The 14,964-nt window shown below is 47.6% G+C and overlaps 1 protein-coding gene across 1 annotated transcript in view; it reads left to right on the forward strand.

The window, feature by feature from the left end:
* Nucleotides 1-4,542, forward strand: part of Gosr1 (golgi SNAP receptor complex member 1) — a 62,119-nt gene extending 57,577 nt beyond the window's left edge. Inside the window, exon 9 of the mRNA XM_046446998.2 lies at nucleotides 4,514-4,542. Within this exon, the coding sequence (XP_046302954.1) occupies nucleotides 4,514-4,527 (14 nt within the window). The 3' untranslated portion in view covers nucleotides 4,528-4,542. The remainder of the gene's footprint in view (nucleotides 1-4,513) is intronic.
* Nucleotides 4,543-14,964: the final 10,422 nt, after the last annotated feature.

Genomic DNA, 14,964 nt, shown 5'->3' on the forward strand with positions numbered 1-14,964 from the left:
GTATTTTTTAACAGCAAAATTAACATGTGTTTATTGTAGAAAATATGGATCACACAGGAAAATAAAAATGTTCTATTCCCCCAGCATTCCACGATGGCTGTTATTACTCTGTGTATTATTCATTTTTACATGTCTAGCCAGGCACAGTAGTGCATGCCTATAATCCCAGTGGTTTGGGAGGCTGAGACAGGAGGATAGTGAGCTCAAAGCCACTCACTTAGTGAGGCCCTAAGCAACTTGGTGGGTGAGACTATAACTCTAAATAAAATATAAACAATGACTGGGGATGTGCCTCAGTGGTTACGTGCCCCTGGGTTCAATCCCCAGTACCAAAAAATAAAAAATGTCTAAACACATGAATGTTTTATGTAAAACTGGGAGATAATATGGTGTATACTGTCTTGTGACCAGATTTTTTCATGTTATGCACATGTTTTAGGGACAGACAAGGTAAGGCACAGAACATAGCAGGAAACAGTTTTATTTGGCTGCAGCCAGGTTCAAAGGGCACAGATTTTGCTGTAATCAATCAATCCTCTGAACCCCGAGTTCAGGTAGTTTCATCAGAGTTTTATACCCAGCATGTAAGGGGAGGGGCTCAGAAGTTCACAGTCTGCAGAAGTTCACATAAAAGCAGCTTTTTCTTTCACTGTTCTGGGCAAATTAACCCTTCAAGGACAACACCTGAGAAGGGGAGAGCTTCTTCTCCCCTTTCTTTCCTCCCCCTGCCAGCTGTTACCATGGAGCCCAATTGGTAACTTATCTTTAAAATATAGACATATCTGTGAAGCCAGCTCAAGGCCAGAGGCCTTGTTTACACATTTCTACAAACTACTATACTGGATACGTTTGTGAAAAACTAGTAAGGGGGAGTGCTGGTATCTTCCCGGCCAGTGGCCACGTAAGACAGGGCAACATGAAAATAGGAAGTTTATCTACAATGAACTCTTTTGCAGAGACTCTTTTGCTGACAGTCCTAAAATCTTCCATGGTGAAGATTTCTGGAGAGGCCCAGTTAAGACTTTTCTGTGGAGAAAGGGGATGCCACTACACACAGGCACAACTTCCCATGTCATTAATCTTCATATTCAATAGGCTTTGCAGTGGCCACATTGAATTTCATCATGCAGATGCCCAACCCCTGATTAACTGTTCAAATATAACCAATACCCTGTGTTTTTTTTAACTATACAGTAATTTCTTATTTTTATCTCATTATAAATAACCAAACAACACTTGGTTTTCTTTTCTAAAATCTTGAAAGCAGGATACATTCTGCCAATTCCCAGACTACTAAGTCTACAACCTCAGGATTTCTTTCTGAGTCATGGTTTGGGGACTGTTTTATGGGTTGAAGACCCAGTGGTGCTCTCCAGTTTGCCAAGAGGGATATTTAATTGCTTCCTGAACTTCTGGACGTCCTAAGAAGAGAGGTCAGGATGGCCCCAGGTCGGAGAGATCAGCATTCACCCATTTAGAGTGGGCCAGGAATTGTGTCATGGAGGCAGAACGGAACAGGCAGAACTAAATGACCTCTCCCTCAAGTTGCGTTTTAAACTCATCGTCTCATGGTCCCCTGGTGCTGCCTATATTTGGGACACTCCACTTCCTGTTTGGATTCATTACTGAGGTTTTCCCTAATCTTTGTTGCATATTACAATCACCTGCTTAATTTTGGCATTTAAAACATACTGGGAAGAGTGCTGGAACTTATTCCCAGAACTTCTGATCCAATTAGAGTGGAGCCAGGATGCTAAAATACACACACACACACACACACACACAGCCAGTGTTGAAGAATCTCTGCTTTATAGCTGTTTGGCTTTCAGCTGCACATGTGGCGCTGACCTTGGTGCTGAATATCTCCAGGCCACAAGCTGCTCTCAAAGGGTCATCACTTCTCGCCTGGCTGTGCCAGAGTCACAAGAAGTTAATCCAAAAATGCTGATATGAGCCAGGTACAGTGACACATGCCTGTAATCCCAGAAGTTTGGGAGGCTGAGGCAGGAGGATCGCAGGTTCAAAACCAGCCCCAGCAACTGAGAGAAAGAGGCTGTACACAACCTAGTGAGACCTTGTCTCTAAATAAAAAATTTAAAAGGTCTGGGGATGTGGCTCAGTGGGTAAGTGCCCTTAAGTTCAATCCCTGGTACAAAAAAAAAATGCTGATATGTGAAGGAAGGAGTATTCTGCCTCTCTCCAAAAGAATAGATGGAAAACTCAGCCTTTCACTGAAGCTTCATCTACCTTTCCAGATGGCTGATGAGCCACAGAAACAGCAGACATTGCCTAAAGGATCCCTTTCAGGGCTGAGCTTTTAATGCCCAGAAGCATATCCCAGAGCTAAACAGGACTGTGTTCACATCAGGCAAAAAGCATCTTGCTCTGAGTGACAGTATTTGCTCCTTGGGGGCAAGCAGGCCTTGCCTTGGACTTGGAGCTTGGAGGCACCTGAATAGCTGGAGAAGAGAGATAAGCATGCCTGGCATTCTGGGTAGGTATCCAGTTTTGAAGGAGGGAGCATCAGACCCAGAATCATAGATATGATTTTCACAGTTTTCTCTTGGTCTCGCTAATGGTCAATTCCTTCTCTATAAAAGGGATAATAAAGTGGCTGCTGTGATTATGTCATAATTATGGCCTGATGATGTTGGTAGGGTTATGTGAGTTAATGCTCATAAGTACATCAACAAAGGCAATGGTAGGGCTGGGGCTGTAGCTCAGTGGTAGAGCGCTTGCCTAGCATGCGTGAGGCACTGGGTTCGATCGTCAGCACCACATAAAAATAAAACAAATAAAGGCATTCAGTCCATCTATAACTACAAAAAAAATTAATCAGCTATGATAAAGGCAGCTAAGGGGCAGGAATGAGAGGTGAGTTCTGTGTGGACAGGACTTGAAGCTGGGAAACTTTGTTTTGTTGGGAGGGAGTGGGGGAAGTATCGGGGATTGAACTCAGGGGCACTCAATCACTGAGCTACATCCCCAGCCCTAATTTGTATTTTCTTTAAAGACAGGGTCTCACTGAGTTGCTTAGCACCTTGCTTTTGCTGAGGCTGGCTTTGAACTCTTGATCCTCCTGTCTCAGCCTCCTAAACCTCTGGGGTTACAGGTATGCACCCCTGTGCCTGGCAAGAAATCAATTTTTGTTGTCCAACTCCAACAGTTATAAGGCTTTGGTTTCTCATCTGTAAAATGAGGACACTAATCCCTATTTTTAGGTTCTCATGAAGCTCAAAAGACCTGGGAAAGGAAGTGATACATTGTACATGTTCAATAAATGTTACTTTGGAATCTGTTAAAGCAAAACTGAGCTTCTGAGAGTGGCACCAAGAGTTTCCCCAGATGATTAGCATTGAGAATGAGAAACCATTGGTGAAAATGAAAATCTGCTACCTGCTATGGATTCCACTCCTCTGTGGTCTGCCTGTCTCCCATTCTCTAGCTGTATGTAGTGGGGGTAACTCTTCTGTCTCCTCTCCAGTCACATGCCCAGCCAGTCCCCAGCCCAGGGTTTTCTTAATGTTTGCATCACTGAATCCCTCCTTCTGCTAGCAGAGAGAAAACTCTAGGGAAGTGGATTTTTTTACCCCTGAGGACCTCGCCTCCTCCAAAGAATGAACCTTCAGTGCGCAGGCTTCCCTGCACCTGCCCGGGGGAGATACCTCTGAGCAAAGCAGGAACAGCCTGCTGCTACACTGGACTCTTTGGAGAGGCTCCTTGGGTAGCTGGGACGTTGCCCTTGATGTGAGAGGAACACTCAGTGCCAAAATCAGGCTAGGACTAAGCTTGAAGAAACTTTAAGAAGCGAACTTCCCAGAACATGAATAGGAATCCAGAAATGGGAGCCCTTAGACTTTTCATTAAAATTGGGCTGGGGGCCTAGCTCAGTGGTCACGGGCACCAAAATCATAAAATGATGGTTTGGACTATTGTGTTGAGTTCCCAGCAGAGTCCTGGCTGGGGAGTGCTGGTGACCGCAGCTGTAGGTGAGCAGACAGGATAGCACCAGGGTTGTCCTGGGAAGAGCCCAGGTGGGGGCACTGAAAGACCTGCAGAATTTAAACTAGAACCCGGGAGTCTCTTTGTGGGATCCCACTTGTAAACTTGCTGTGGGGAGGGTGCAGACTGCAAGGATCATTGCAAAAGCTGCTCTGAGACAATTTGTAGCTTTGAAAGAACAAGGAATAAGAGAGGCAGGGTGGTACATTTTTAATTTGCAAGGACACGTGGAATCTAGTTTAAAGGAGGTGGTAAACCTGTGTCAGTGAAGAACTACTACCATCTCCTACCCTCCCCACAATGGTTTCACAATTTTCTAAAAGATGTTTAACAAACATAGAGTTTTACATTCTGATGGATAAAGGCCAATTCATATGAAACCAGTCAGACAGCAGAAGTCTCAAGGAGGGGTCACCCTTTATAAACTCCCGTGACCTTTGCCTCAGTTAACCAGGTTGCCAGACCTCCCTGGTGAATTCACTCTTATGAAATCCATTTCCTTAACACACAGACGAAGGCTTTTGACAGAAGAACATCCAAAGGCAAAGGGCATTGAAATCCCCTGAGACGTGCCTCGGAGCTTCTTTTCAATTGAAACCCTTCTGAAAATGTAACCCCTGATTCTGATTTGATAGGTTTTTCTAAAAGATGGCTCTCTTATTATTATTGCATCTGGACTTCCTGTCCTAACTCCACTGAGGAACAGCTGCAAGATCTTGAGCAAGTCAATGAACCTCTCTGATTCCTGGACAAAATAAAATAAAATAAAATAAAATAAAGGGTTTTGAGGATACAGTCCCCCACAGTAGGGATCTGACAGGAGCCCTTCCTCCTCCCTCACTCTGCCCCTCTCAGGAGTACTCAGGGTAGGCATGTGACTCTCAGGTCATCTTCATGGGATCCACCTTCTCTGTGCCTTCTGGCATCCAGAGCCTCCCTGAGCCACACCTGACCTGAAACAATTTGTTACATTTGGGGTGTAGAATTCGGGATAGGGAAGAGCTAGAAACAGGTAGCCTCACCTGAGCGCTCATCCATCAGCCATGCAGGAGGGCGGCTGCTGTGGTCAGGCCCTCTCCTGGGCTCACAGCCTGGGCACAGACAGACGAGGTCCCTGCTCTCATAGGACTTAGGGGTGTGGTGGGGAGAAACAGTCAACAAGGAAATAAAGAAGTCAATAAGATGAGTTCAGATGGCGGCAAGTGCCATAACTAACTGTAAGCTGCTTAGAGAGAGAGAGAGAGGAAGTGGCGAGGCTATGAAGTGGGGGAAGATTTTTTTTTTTTTATGCCTTTTACATTTTCCAATTTTGCCACAGTGAGTTGGTATCAATGATGTAATGCAAATGAAATTAGGGAAGAAACAAAACACCCAGCCCTGGGGAAAAATCACCCAGGAGGGAGAGGGGACCCTACCCAGTTGGAAGAGCTGTGGAGGCCACTGGGGGGGGCAGATTTTTTCCCCCTCTATTTGCCCCACATTTTATTATCATTAAGTCATGCTCATAATTAAACCCGCTGTGCAGGGAGCCACGTGCTAATCGCCTTGGGTGCCTGTTTAACCAGCCCAGGAGCAGCTCCCAGAGGTCATGATCAAAACACGAGTTCATTGTGCTTGAGTTCAGTTTCCCCTAGAGGGCAGCCTGGAACTGTGTTCCCCTCCCCAGGGAATGTCTTGGGACCCTAGAAGTTCTTGACTTGCCAACCACCTGGAGGGAGCTAGGCCTCCCAAAGCCCCCAACAGATGGATGAGTGTGGGAGGACCGTGGGATCTGGTTTTAGTGGTGAAAACAAATCACATTGGCTTTTTCTCAGATCCAGGTTCAGTCCCAGAACACACTTCCCAGCATTCAATTGCCCCTTAAATGGACATCTTGGCACAGCCACAGGTCCGCAGAATGGCTCAGCAACAGGGAAAGGGGCTTCCACTTCCATAGAGGAAGGAAGAGGATCTGAAGAGCCCGGTGTCCCCACTAGACCAAGCAGCCCTGCCTGCAGCTGGGGTCCCAAGAGGGCACAGTTAGGATTACAGCAAAGAAAGACAATTGAGTGGGACTCAGAGGAGACTGGCAATCAGGGCCTGACCGAAGTCCAGTTCTCAGGTGAGGACCCAGAGCCAGAATTGAATCCAAAGCAAAGGTCAGGAAGATGTGACCCCTGGGACACTCCCTGGGACAATGCACAGGGCGGGAGCTTTTCAGGATTCTGGCTCAGTCAGGCCAAGCTCCAAGAGTAGCTTCCAAGGGCCTCCAGCCCCTTTGACCACGCCTGCTGCATCCCCACCTTGGGTTCCAGACTGTTTGGTCTGGCGAGGCTGGTGCATCTGCAGAGGGTGGGCCCCAGGAAAACGGAAGAGGTCTGTGACTTAAAAGCAAAGTCCGGCTGCTGTGCAAAGAGCACTTAGCTGAGCCCTTTCGTTATAAAGTGGCTGCTGCTCTATATTCAAAACAAATCCCTCCTTAAAAGCCTGGAAGACAAACGCTCAGATATTCACATTGATTGTTTCAGCTAATGGATTAAAGGGAATAATTTTTCCTCCCTCATAAATTCCTATTTTTAATTAAATTATGAATTATAAAAGTAATACAGGGATAAAGTTCATTGGAAGTTTCCAATGATACAAGGGTTATGAAATAAAAACCCAAAGGCAGCCTTTATCACCTCCTCAATCCTCCTGCCCATCCACCTGGCCACTGTGTGCAGTTTGGCATATATAAGTTGCCTGGTTTTTATGTAGTTTTGTTTGTTTGCAGTACTGGGGGTTGAACCCAGGGTTTTGTGCATGCTAGGCAAGTGCTCTATCACGGAGCCACACCCCCAGCACCCCCGTTTTGTAAATTGAAGAATGAATCTCACAATGGCCCTGGGCACACAGACAATTTCCGTGGAGAGGAGATGCTCTACAGAATTGGGCGGCTGTCTGAGAGTCAAGGTGAGGGCTCCACCATCAGATAGGGGCCTCTGGGAACAGGGGTCCTTGCACCACAGTCCCTCTACAAGCTGCATTGCTGGGAGTGCAAGGCCAGGGCCTGCTGTGTTCTCACCTAGAAACTTCTTCCTCTGAGGAATCCAATATATAAAGAGATCCTTGTTACAACTTCCTGGAGGAACCTACAATTCAAACCAAATTGAGAAATTTCTAGAAGAAAAAATTTCCATCCAATAAAAAAGAATTAAAGAAGCTTTGGAGATGTGGGCTCACACCAAGGCAGGAATGAAGGCTGATCAGCCTGAAGCTAAGCTACTTCTCAGCCTGAGCTTTGATCCAGCTGGCTCCTGGGAAGAAGAATCCTTCTGATTCTGACCCTTGGTAGCCTGGTGCTCCCCAGAGACATGAAGACAGTAAAGGCCATCATCCCCCAAAGGTCTCCCAACAGTCTAGTCTGGTCAACCTCAAGGCCTGGGCTTCCTTGTCTAGTCCCCATCCCTCGAGCATCTTCCCTTCCTCCCTCCTGTGGTTGCCATGGCGACCTCGCCAGGTGCCCCTATGGGGAGGCTCTGGCTGTTGTCTGGCTTGGGAGATCTGGGAGCCCGGCCAAGCAGCAGCAGCAGCAAGACCTGCTCAGAAACACCTTCAGAATTTGCTCCCTTTAATGCTTAAGCCCTGTTTTAAATTATAGAAAAACAACTGAAGGGAGAAAAACTGGACACTTACATCCCCAGAAAGGGGAGGGAGCAGATAAGAAAATAGGTTATGAATTATACGTGTTACACAGCCTTTTAAAAAGGATGTTTAAGGGTTTTAAATAACACAGAGAAATGGTTGGGTCAGGAAATCTAAAGCAGATTTAGAAGAAAATTTCAAAGAAAGAGCTTGGCAGCCCATTCAATTTTGGAAATACTGAATATCTACTCTTTCTTGGGATTCATGGTGTCCTTCATCCCAAAGGCTCTGAGAAGTCTTCCAGTCAAGTCTAGTTTGATTTAATTCAGTCTTTTTTTTAAAAATCTTTATTTATTTTTACGTGATGCTTAGAACCCAGTTCCTCACATGTGCGAGGTGGGTGCTCTACCAATGAGCTACAGCCCCAGCCCATAATTCAGTGTTTTTCTGACCTATTGGATGACAGGACCCTTTTCCCAGTCACAGGACTAAGGCCTACCTCCTTGTCCCCCTGTTGGAGTGGTCACTACAGACCCAGCAGATGGTCGGCTCCCCATGCTGTTAAGCCACAACACAAAGAAAAGACCACCGACTCCAATTTTAAATCAAATTAAAGCAAGCTTGTAATTCCAGCCAGGACTGTCTCTCCCAAAATCCTTGAGTTAGAGGACAGTACCCAAGTTCTCTAGGAGCATGGTTTTATAGCACAAAAAGTTGCAAAATGGGAGTGTCTTGAGAACTTACAGATAACAGGATTTTGACAAGCATAATACAAAGGCAGGTAGGAGGTTAATGGTCTAAATGGTTCAACATTTCAAGTTAGGGAGTAAATTTAGATCCCAACACCAGAATTTATGAGGCGCCACTGGAGTTTCAGAGAGGGTTGTTATCTGGTCAGGGAAAGCCAGGCATGGGTGAGTTCAAGGCATCGGCAGGCATTCCAAGCAAGTTTAGAAATCACAGTAATTTATAGTAAAAAAAAGAAATTAACTTTTCATGACTTTGTGACCAGATGGCTCCCAATCTTAAGAGGGAATTAGGCTGGGTTCATCACATGACTCCCTGAAGACCTCAAAAGCTCCTCAAGGCCAGAGCTACATGTCACACCGCTCCTGCCTGTGCCCATCATGACCTGGCATGTGGCAACTTTCAGTGTGAGCTTGTAGAACTGGACTGAATGAGGGTCCATGTTTGTTTCCAATGTAGACATGGATGATCTGAATACTCCTCCTCCTCCTCCTCTTCTTCCTCATTTTAAGCTGGGATTACAGGTGTGAGCCGCCATGCCTGGCTATTCTTCCTTCTTCTTTAAATGGTTTTTATCATCGGAAATGAGCCATCAGTCAACCCCATCACTGTCACCAACCCCCTATACTAAGAGATTAAGCACTGGGTGTGAGCCAGGCTCCCTAACTGGCCTCCCTGGTGGCTATAAGGGGAGCCCAGCACTGTTCCACCTTGACCTGACCCATGCCAGCCATTGACTAGCCCCAACTCAACACCTTCACTCCTTCCACACCTGGAAGTTTTCCTCAGAACCTGGTGTCACCGTCACTTCCTCCAGGAGAGTGCTCCTGATTCCCTTACCTGTATTAGGTCCCCCCATTACCGCTTCTCACAGGTGCTTCCAACACCTGCTGTTACCAGAGAAAATCCTAAATGAACCCTTCAAATTAACTTGCTCATAAATGTTGTTAAAATCACTAATTTGGAGGTCACACAGCTGGTCAGTACATTTTTAGCCTCCCACGAACTTTGCTGTGGATGACACTTCTGGCTTGTGAGTTATGGTGATGACAGGTGCCCAGGGACTTGAAGTTCACTTTGGCTGAAAACACTGACTCTTGCTCGGGCCTGCAGATGTCCCATGGGTGACGGGAACGGGGTGAAGAGGCTTGGCATCTGTGTCTCTTTTGCTGCCTTAAACTTTGCACCAGATTTCTACTCTGCTCTGCATGTAGACAAGTGGATCATTTGAGAAATGCTTTGTCTGGAACTGGAACTTGACTTGCCTAGCTTTTCTCCTCCCCTTATGACACCTGCCACTCGGTGGCACACGCCTGTAATCCTAGTACCTTGGGAGGCTGAGACAAGAGGATCATGAGTTCAAAGCCAGCCTCAGCAAAAGCGAGGCCCTAAGCAACTCAGTGAGACCCTGTCTCTAAATAAAATACGATACAGGGCTGAGGATGTGGTTCAACGGTTGAGTGCCCCCGAGTTCAATCCCCAGCACCAAAAACAAAAAAAGACACCCGGCCACTACCTTGACCAGAAATGCCAGTCCATGAAAGGAGGTGGACGAGTTCCTGAGAGATCTCCACCTATTCCCAGAAAAGACGTGAATATTCCTCATCTTTATCAGCCCATCCCTCTCTCACTATTATTATCATCATTTTGAAGGACTGGGTTGAACCCAGGAGTGCTCTATCACTGAGCTGCATGCACAGCCCTTTTCTAAATTTTATGTTGAGATGGGGTCTCACTAAGCTGCCCAGGCTGCCCTTGAACTTGCCTCAGCCTCTGTATGAGGGGCCAGAGCATCAATAGGAGACTGAAGGTCAACTCAACAACCATCCACAGGGACCCAGAACAATGGAATGAGGATATCTCCATGACAACAGTGAGGACGAGACTACAGTCACCTTAGCCTGCCCCAACCCCCCAGTATGAGAAATAGAAAATCTGGTGGTCCATTTTCAGAATACAGTAGGTAGCCTTAAATGTAAAATTGGGATGTAAGAGAGGCAGCTGGAGGGGAGAGCAGAGGGGAAGTTACATGTAGTTAATACCAGAGCGTAAAAATAATTCACAGCCTCCTGACTTGCAGGAGGTGAGAGGGAAGTGGCCGGCCTGACCAACAGAGATGAGCTGTGTACGTGCCAAAAGGCACTCAAGGCAGGAAGATGTCCCCACCACGAAGGGAGGTGGGGACAACTAAAAGTGTGGATTTTAAAATAACCCAATAGGAGACTGCAAAACATGGGCAATGGTCAGGAACCATGTCTGCCCCACAGCTCTGAGCCAGTGAGGAACCCTGGGGAGGGACCTTGTGCACAGGGAGGAAAATGCTGATGGTAACTGCTCTGGGTGTGGCTAACCAGCAGGCACCTGACCTTGCAAGATGGGCTGGGGCTGTAGCTCAGTACAGCGCTTGCCTAGCATGTGTGAGGCACTGGGTTCCATCCTCAGCACCACATAAAAATGAATAAATAAAATAAAGGTCCACCTACAACTGGAAGAAGAAGGAGGGGGAGGAGGAGGAGGAGGAGGAAGAGGAGAGGGGGGGAGGGAAGGAGAAGGGGGAGGGAAGGGGAGGGGGAGGGGAGAGGGAGGGGGAGGGGTCGTTAGAGTCTTGCTTTCTCTGTACCATTGTCTCTCAGGCCATTGTCTCTCAGGCCGTTGTCTGTGTTTCTCACACTAGGAAGCAGATAAAGGGGTCTGAACTGACTGAACTAAAGTTTCTGCCATCTGGAGACCTAGGAGAAATTAAATTTGATTCTATATAAAGAGGTTAACATCTCTTCCATGCCTAAGTTTAGCCTGAGGATCCTACATTCTACACTACCCTTAATACACATGCGTCAATGGAACCATTAAACAGAAGGGAGCTCAAGATCCTCAATGCATTAGGGCTGAGTTGGTGTACCCCGGTGCCTGGAACCCAACCCACCCGCCTACTGCTGCAATGACCTGGGGATCCTCCCTCCCTAGCCTGCTTAGAGGCCCCTGGGATTGTAGTTTGGAGAAGTCTGATCAGGGATAAAAATCATTATAGGATTCTGGATGATTCTTTGATATCCTTCCATCTCTACCCCTGCTTCTTCCTGCCGCCCCACCCAGAAGAGCCCTGGCTGGGGATACCCCCATTGGCACCCACTATCCTGAATCTCTGACCACAGCTGTCCCCACCCATCAGCTATCCAGCAACCTCCTCTTTCCTGAGCCCTCAGCCACAATGAAAGAAGCCATCATATATTATAAATCACATCCACAACAGCTCGTGTTAACTGAACGTGGGCTGCAGGTGAAGAGGATGTGCAGCTCAGCCCACCTCATAGTATTGTCCCTGGTGGACCAAGGAGGAAGTAGAGGTTCAGAGACGTGTGAGGACAGGGCTCCCTGGTCCAGGGGCTGCAGGCAGCTCCAACTTGGCTTAGACCAAGTTTCTTGCAATTCCAAACCTGGAGGCCATTCCCAGGCCTGTCCTGTGGGCAGGAGGAGTAACCTGCGGTTCAGTTCAGCCTCTCTCTGGGAAACCCATTAAGCAAAGAGGAGTAAACACTGAGAGCCAAGCCGGGATGCCTCCAGTTTGCAAAACTCGGGTGCTTCCTTGTCCTGATGAATTATTCACACCCACGACCAGGCAGTAGATCAATAATGCAGGAGGCAGAAGCCTTGCCAGGGCCCAGCTTCCAGCCCAACAGCTCTACTGCAGCTCCCCAACCCTCCCCCAGCAGAGAAGCCATGGGGCTGTGTCCTGTCGGGTGGTGCCCAGGGCCTCTGCAGTCTAGCTGCCTTCAGCACACCAGGCTGGGTGCTAAGCTTCAAGGACCCCCAGGAAGGGGAGACTTTCTTCAGTTTCCATCCTTCTTCTGCTCACCGGGGCCATATGCACCTGAGGCCCCCTGGGAATGCACGGGGGCATCCTATGCACCTGAACCAACCCTGGGAATGGAAATCCTGTCCAGGACAAGGGTGCTGGAGACAGCATTGTTTCTCAGGGTACCTTTCTTCTTCCTCTTCTTCTAAGCTTGGAGATTGGGGTTGGACACTCAAGAGAACCCAGGATGTAGCCAGGCATGGTGGCATTGCTTGTAAACTCAGCAGCTCAGGAGGCTGAGGCAGGAGGATCGCGAATTCAAAGCCAGCCTCAGCAACTTAGCAAGGCCCTAAGCAATCTAGTGAGATCCTGTCTTAAAATAGAAAATAAAAAGGAGTTAGGATGTGGCTCAGTGGTTAAGCACCCTGGGTTCAATCTTTGGTACAGAGAGAGAGAGAGAGAGAGAGAGAGAGAGAGAGAGAGCTAGCACAAGTGCCCAAGATGTTCATTTTGGTTGTCAGTAGAAGTTTCCATCCAAGCAGCTAAGACACCCACTTGACTTTCCTTTATCCCTGGGCAGGTTCCAGAAAGTCCCACCATCCCTCAGGAGCCTCAATTTTGGGGTACACCCACTCTGACCCTCCCATCCCAGGCTGCAACCTTACTGGCAACACTTTAAAAAATGAGGTGCAAGCCTATGCTGCTGTGAGGCCTCCCAAGTTTATCTGGAGTTTCTCTTGCCCTTCTCTGTTTCTCAAGCAAGCAAGGTGGTAGAAACAAGATTTCCAAGATTTCCTCATTTTACACAGTATATTCATTGTTAGCACAAAATGACGGAGCCCGGTGCAAACTTCATGGATCAGCACGGCCTTTCTTCAGTGGTGGAGTCGTGCCCTTGGTGGACCCACTTTCCTGATGGAAAATGAGCCACTGTCCCCAGGAGGAATCTGTGGTTATATGTGTTACACTGAGAAGTGATTTAATTACTGATAGAGCGTGTCAGTTTGAGCACTCCGGAAACAGGTTTGTAAGAATTTGATATTTGTTTTACTGGACAGTATTTTTATTTGGGGAAGAATAGAGGGTCTGGAGTCAGTGTTCAGTGCTTATCTCTTTTCCTTCGGGGTCCCATTGTACTGTCACTAGGAAAGGATTCATTTGGAAAAGGATCAATGCTTTGGCTTCCCCCCAGAGACTGCCATTCTAGGCTTGATGGATGTCTCCTTCCCGGGGATTGTCTTATCACTGGTTGATGTTTGTGCTTCCTTCCCAGGGATTGTGCTGTCACTGGGAAAGGACCCATGTTATCAGTGTGTTGTCTTCTTCCTCACTCCCTCTTTCCAGGCCACACTATTTGGGGGTTTGTCATTTTTCCATATCTTATACCCATAAAGGAAGGAGGAAGAAGGATGGGAGGAAGGTTATTCTTTCCAGAAGGGAGACAAGGGCCCTATGGAGAAGCATCTCTCCAAGGCTCTCCATTTCTGAAACAGACTGTGGCAAAGCTGGCCCACTCCTGAGGAACCAGAGAGCTGAGGGAGGCCACTCCAGCCATCTCCACCAGGCTCGTCCAACTTTAAAGTGCATGTGAACCACTCGATTGGTAGGGTGAGGGTATGAGGGGGCAGCCTCAGCTTCCACTTCCCTGACAGTTGTGGGACCGTGCTAATGATCCCAGGACCACATTTCCCACGGAAACATCTAGGGAGCTTGTAAAACCTGGATGCACAGGTCATACCCCAGTTAGGCCAGATTTGCCAGACATCAGGGTCGTGGACTGCTCACAGATGATTCCCAGGTGTGACCAGGATGAGAAGCCTGGTCTAGATCAGCTCATTACTTTACATGGAGAGACTGAGGCCCAGAGAGGAGCTGGGCCCTGCCCCAGACTGCATGGCCGATGCATGGAAGGTTTGGCACAGGGTTGGGGTGCTTGGTTCCTGTGCATCAGAGAAGGAGGCTAGGGAGGAGGAGGGCTGAGACTCAAGAATCAGGCTAAGGGAACCCAGAACCTTCCAGATTCTGGAATGAGAGGGGTTGCCAGGCTGTGCCAGGTCATCGTTATTTATGTCCCTCATATGTGCCCAGCTCTTGTCCTCTCATACCTTCATGTTCTTGGTCCCCACAGAGCTGTGGGATCATCACCCTGTTTATAGATGGGGAATTGGAGTCCCCTTGACCAGAAGTACAGTCATCTGTCGTCGGAAGCCTCCTATGTCATGAGAGCTCCAAATTTTCCCTTACTGATTCCAAAACACAAGTCTTTCCTTCAGCTCCTTTTAAATTTATGAAATTGAGTTCTGTCTGACAAATCATGCCAAAGAAACATTCAGGCCACCATGTCAGGCAATAAACCGATATGGTTACCATCAATAGGGCCTGGGTAGCAGATGCCCATTCACCCTGGTGTTGCCGGTAGTGTCACTCTGGTGGCCTTGCATCTTAATTTGTATCTTCAGGTGGTGCTTAAAATGCCTTTGGAAAGGTCACTTCTGGGCAGCACTTAGGCAAACTGCAGAGAAATACGTTACATGCCAGACCAGTGCAGCCAAGGACATCAAAATGGCCAGTTCCCTTGGAAGAACTCACATACTTTTTAAGACCTGGAAAGGCTACTATAATTAACTGCCTGCTTCACTTCTCTCTTTTTTTATCCTTGTGTTCCCAGGATCTAGTACAGGGTTTGGCGCATAATAGGTGCTTAGTAAAAGTTTGTGGAGGATGGATGAAGGGGGCCCATTCTGAGGGTCCCTAGAGAAAGCCTCCCCTGTTCTCCCCTCCAAGGTGAAGCCTGCTGCTCCAGCCAGAGCTCCAGTGAG

Source organism: Marmota monax, unplaced genomic scaffold (genome assembly GCF_021218885.2).
Source record: "Marmota monax isolate L192 unplaced genomic scaffold, Marmota_monax_Labrador192_F-V1.1 WCK01_AAM20220418_F8-fsc00138, whole genome shotgun sequence".
NCBI lineage: Eukaryota > Metazoa > Chordata > Mammalia > Rodentia > Sciuridae > Marmota > Marmota monax.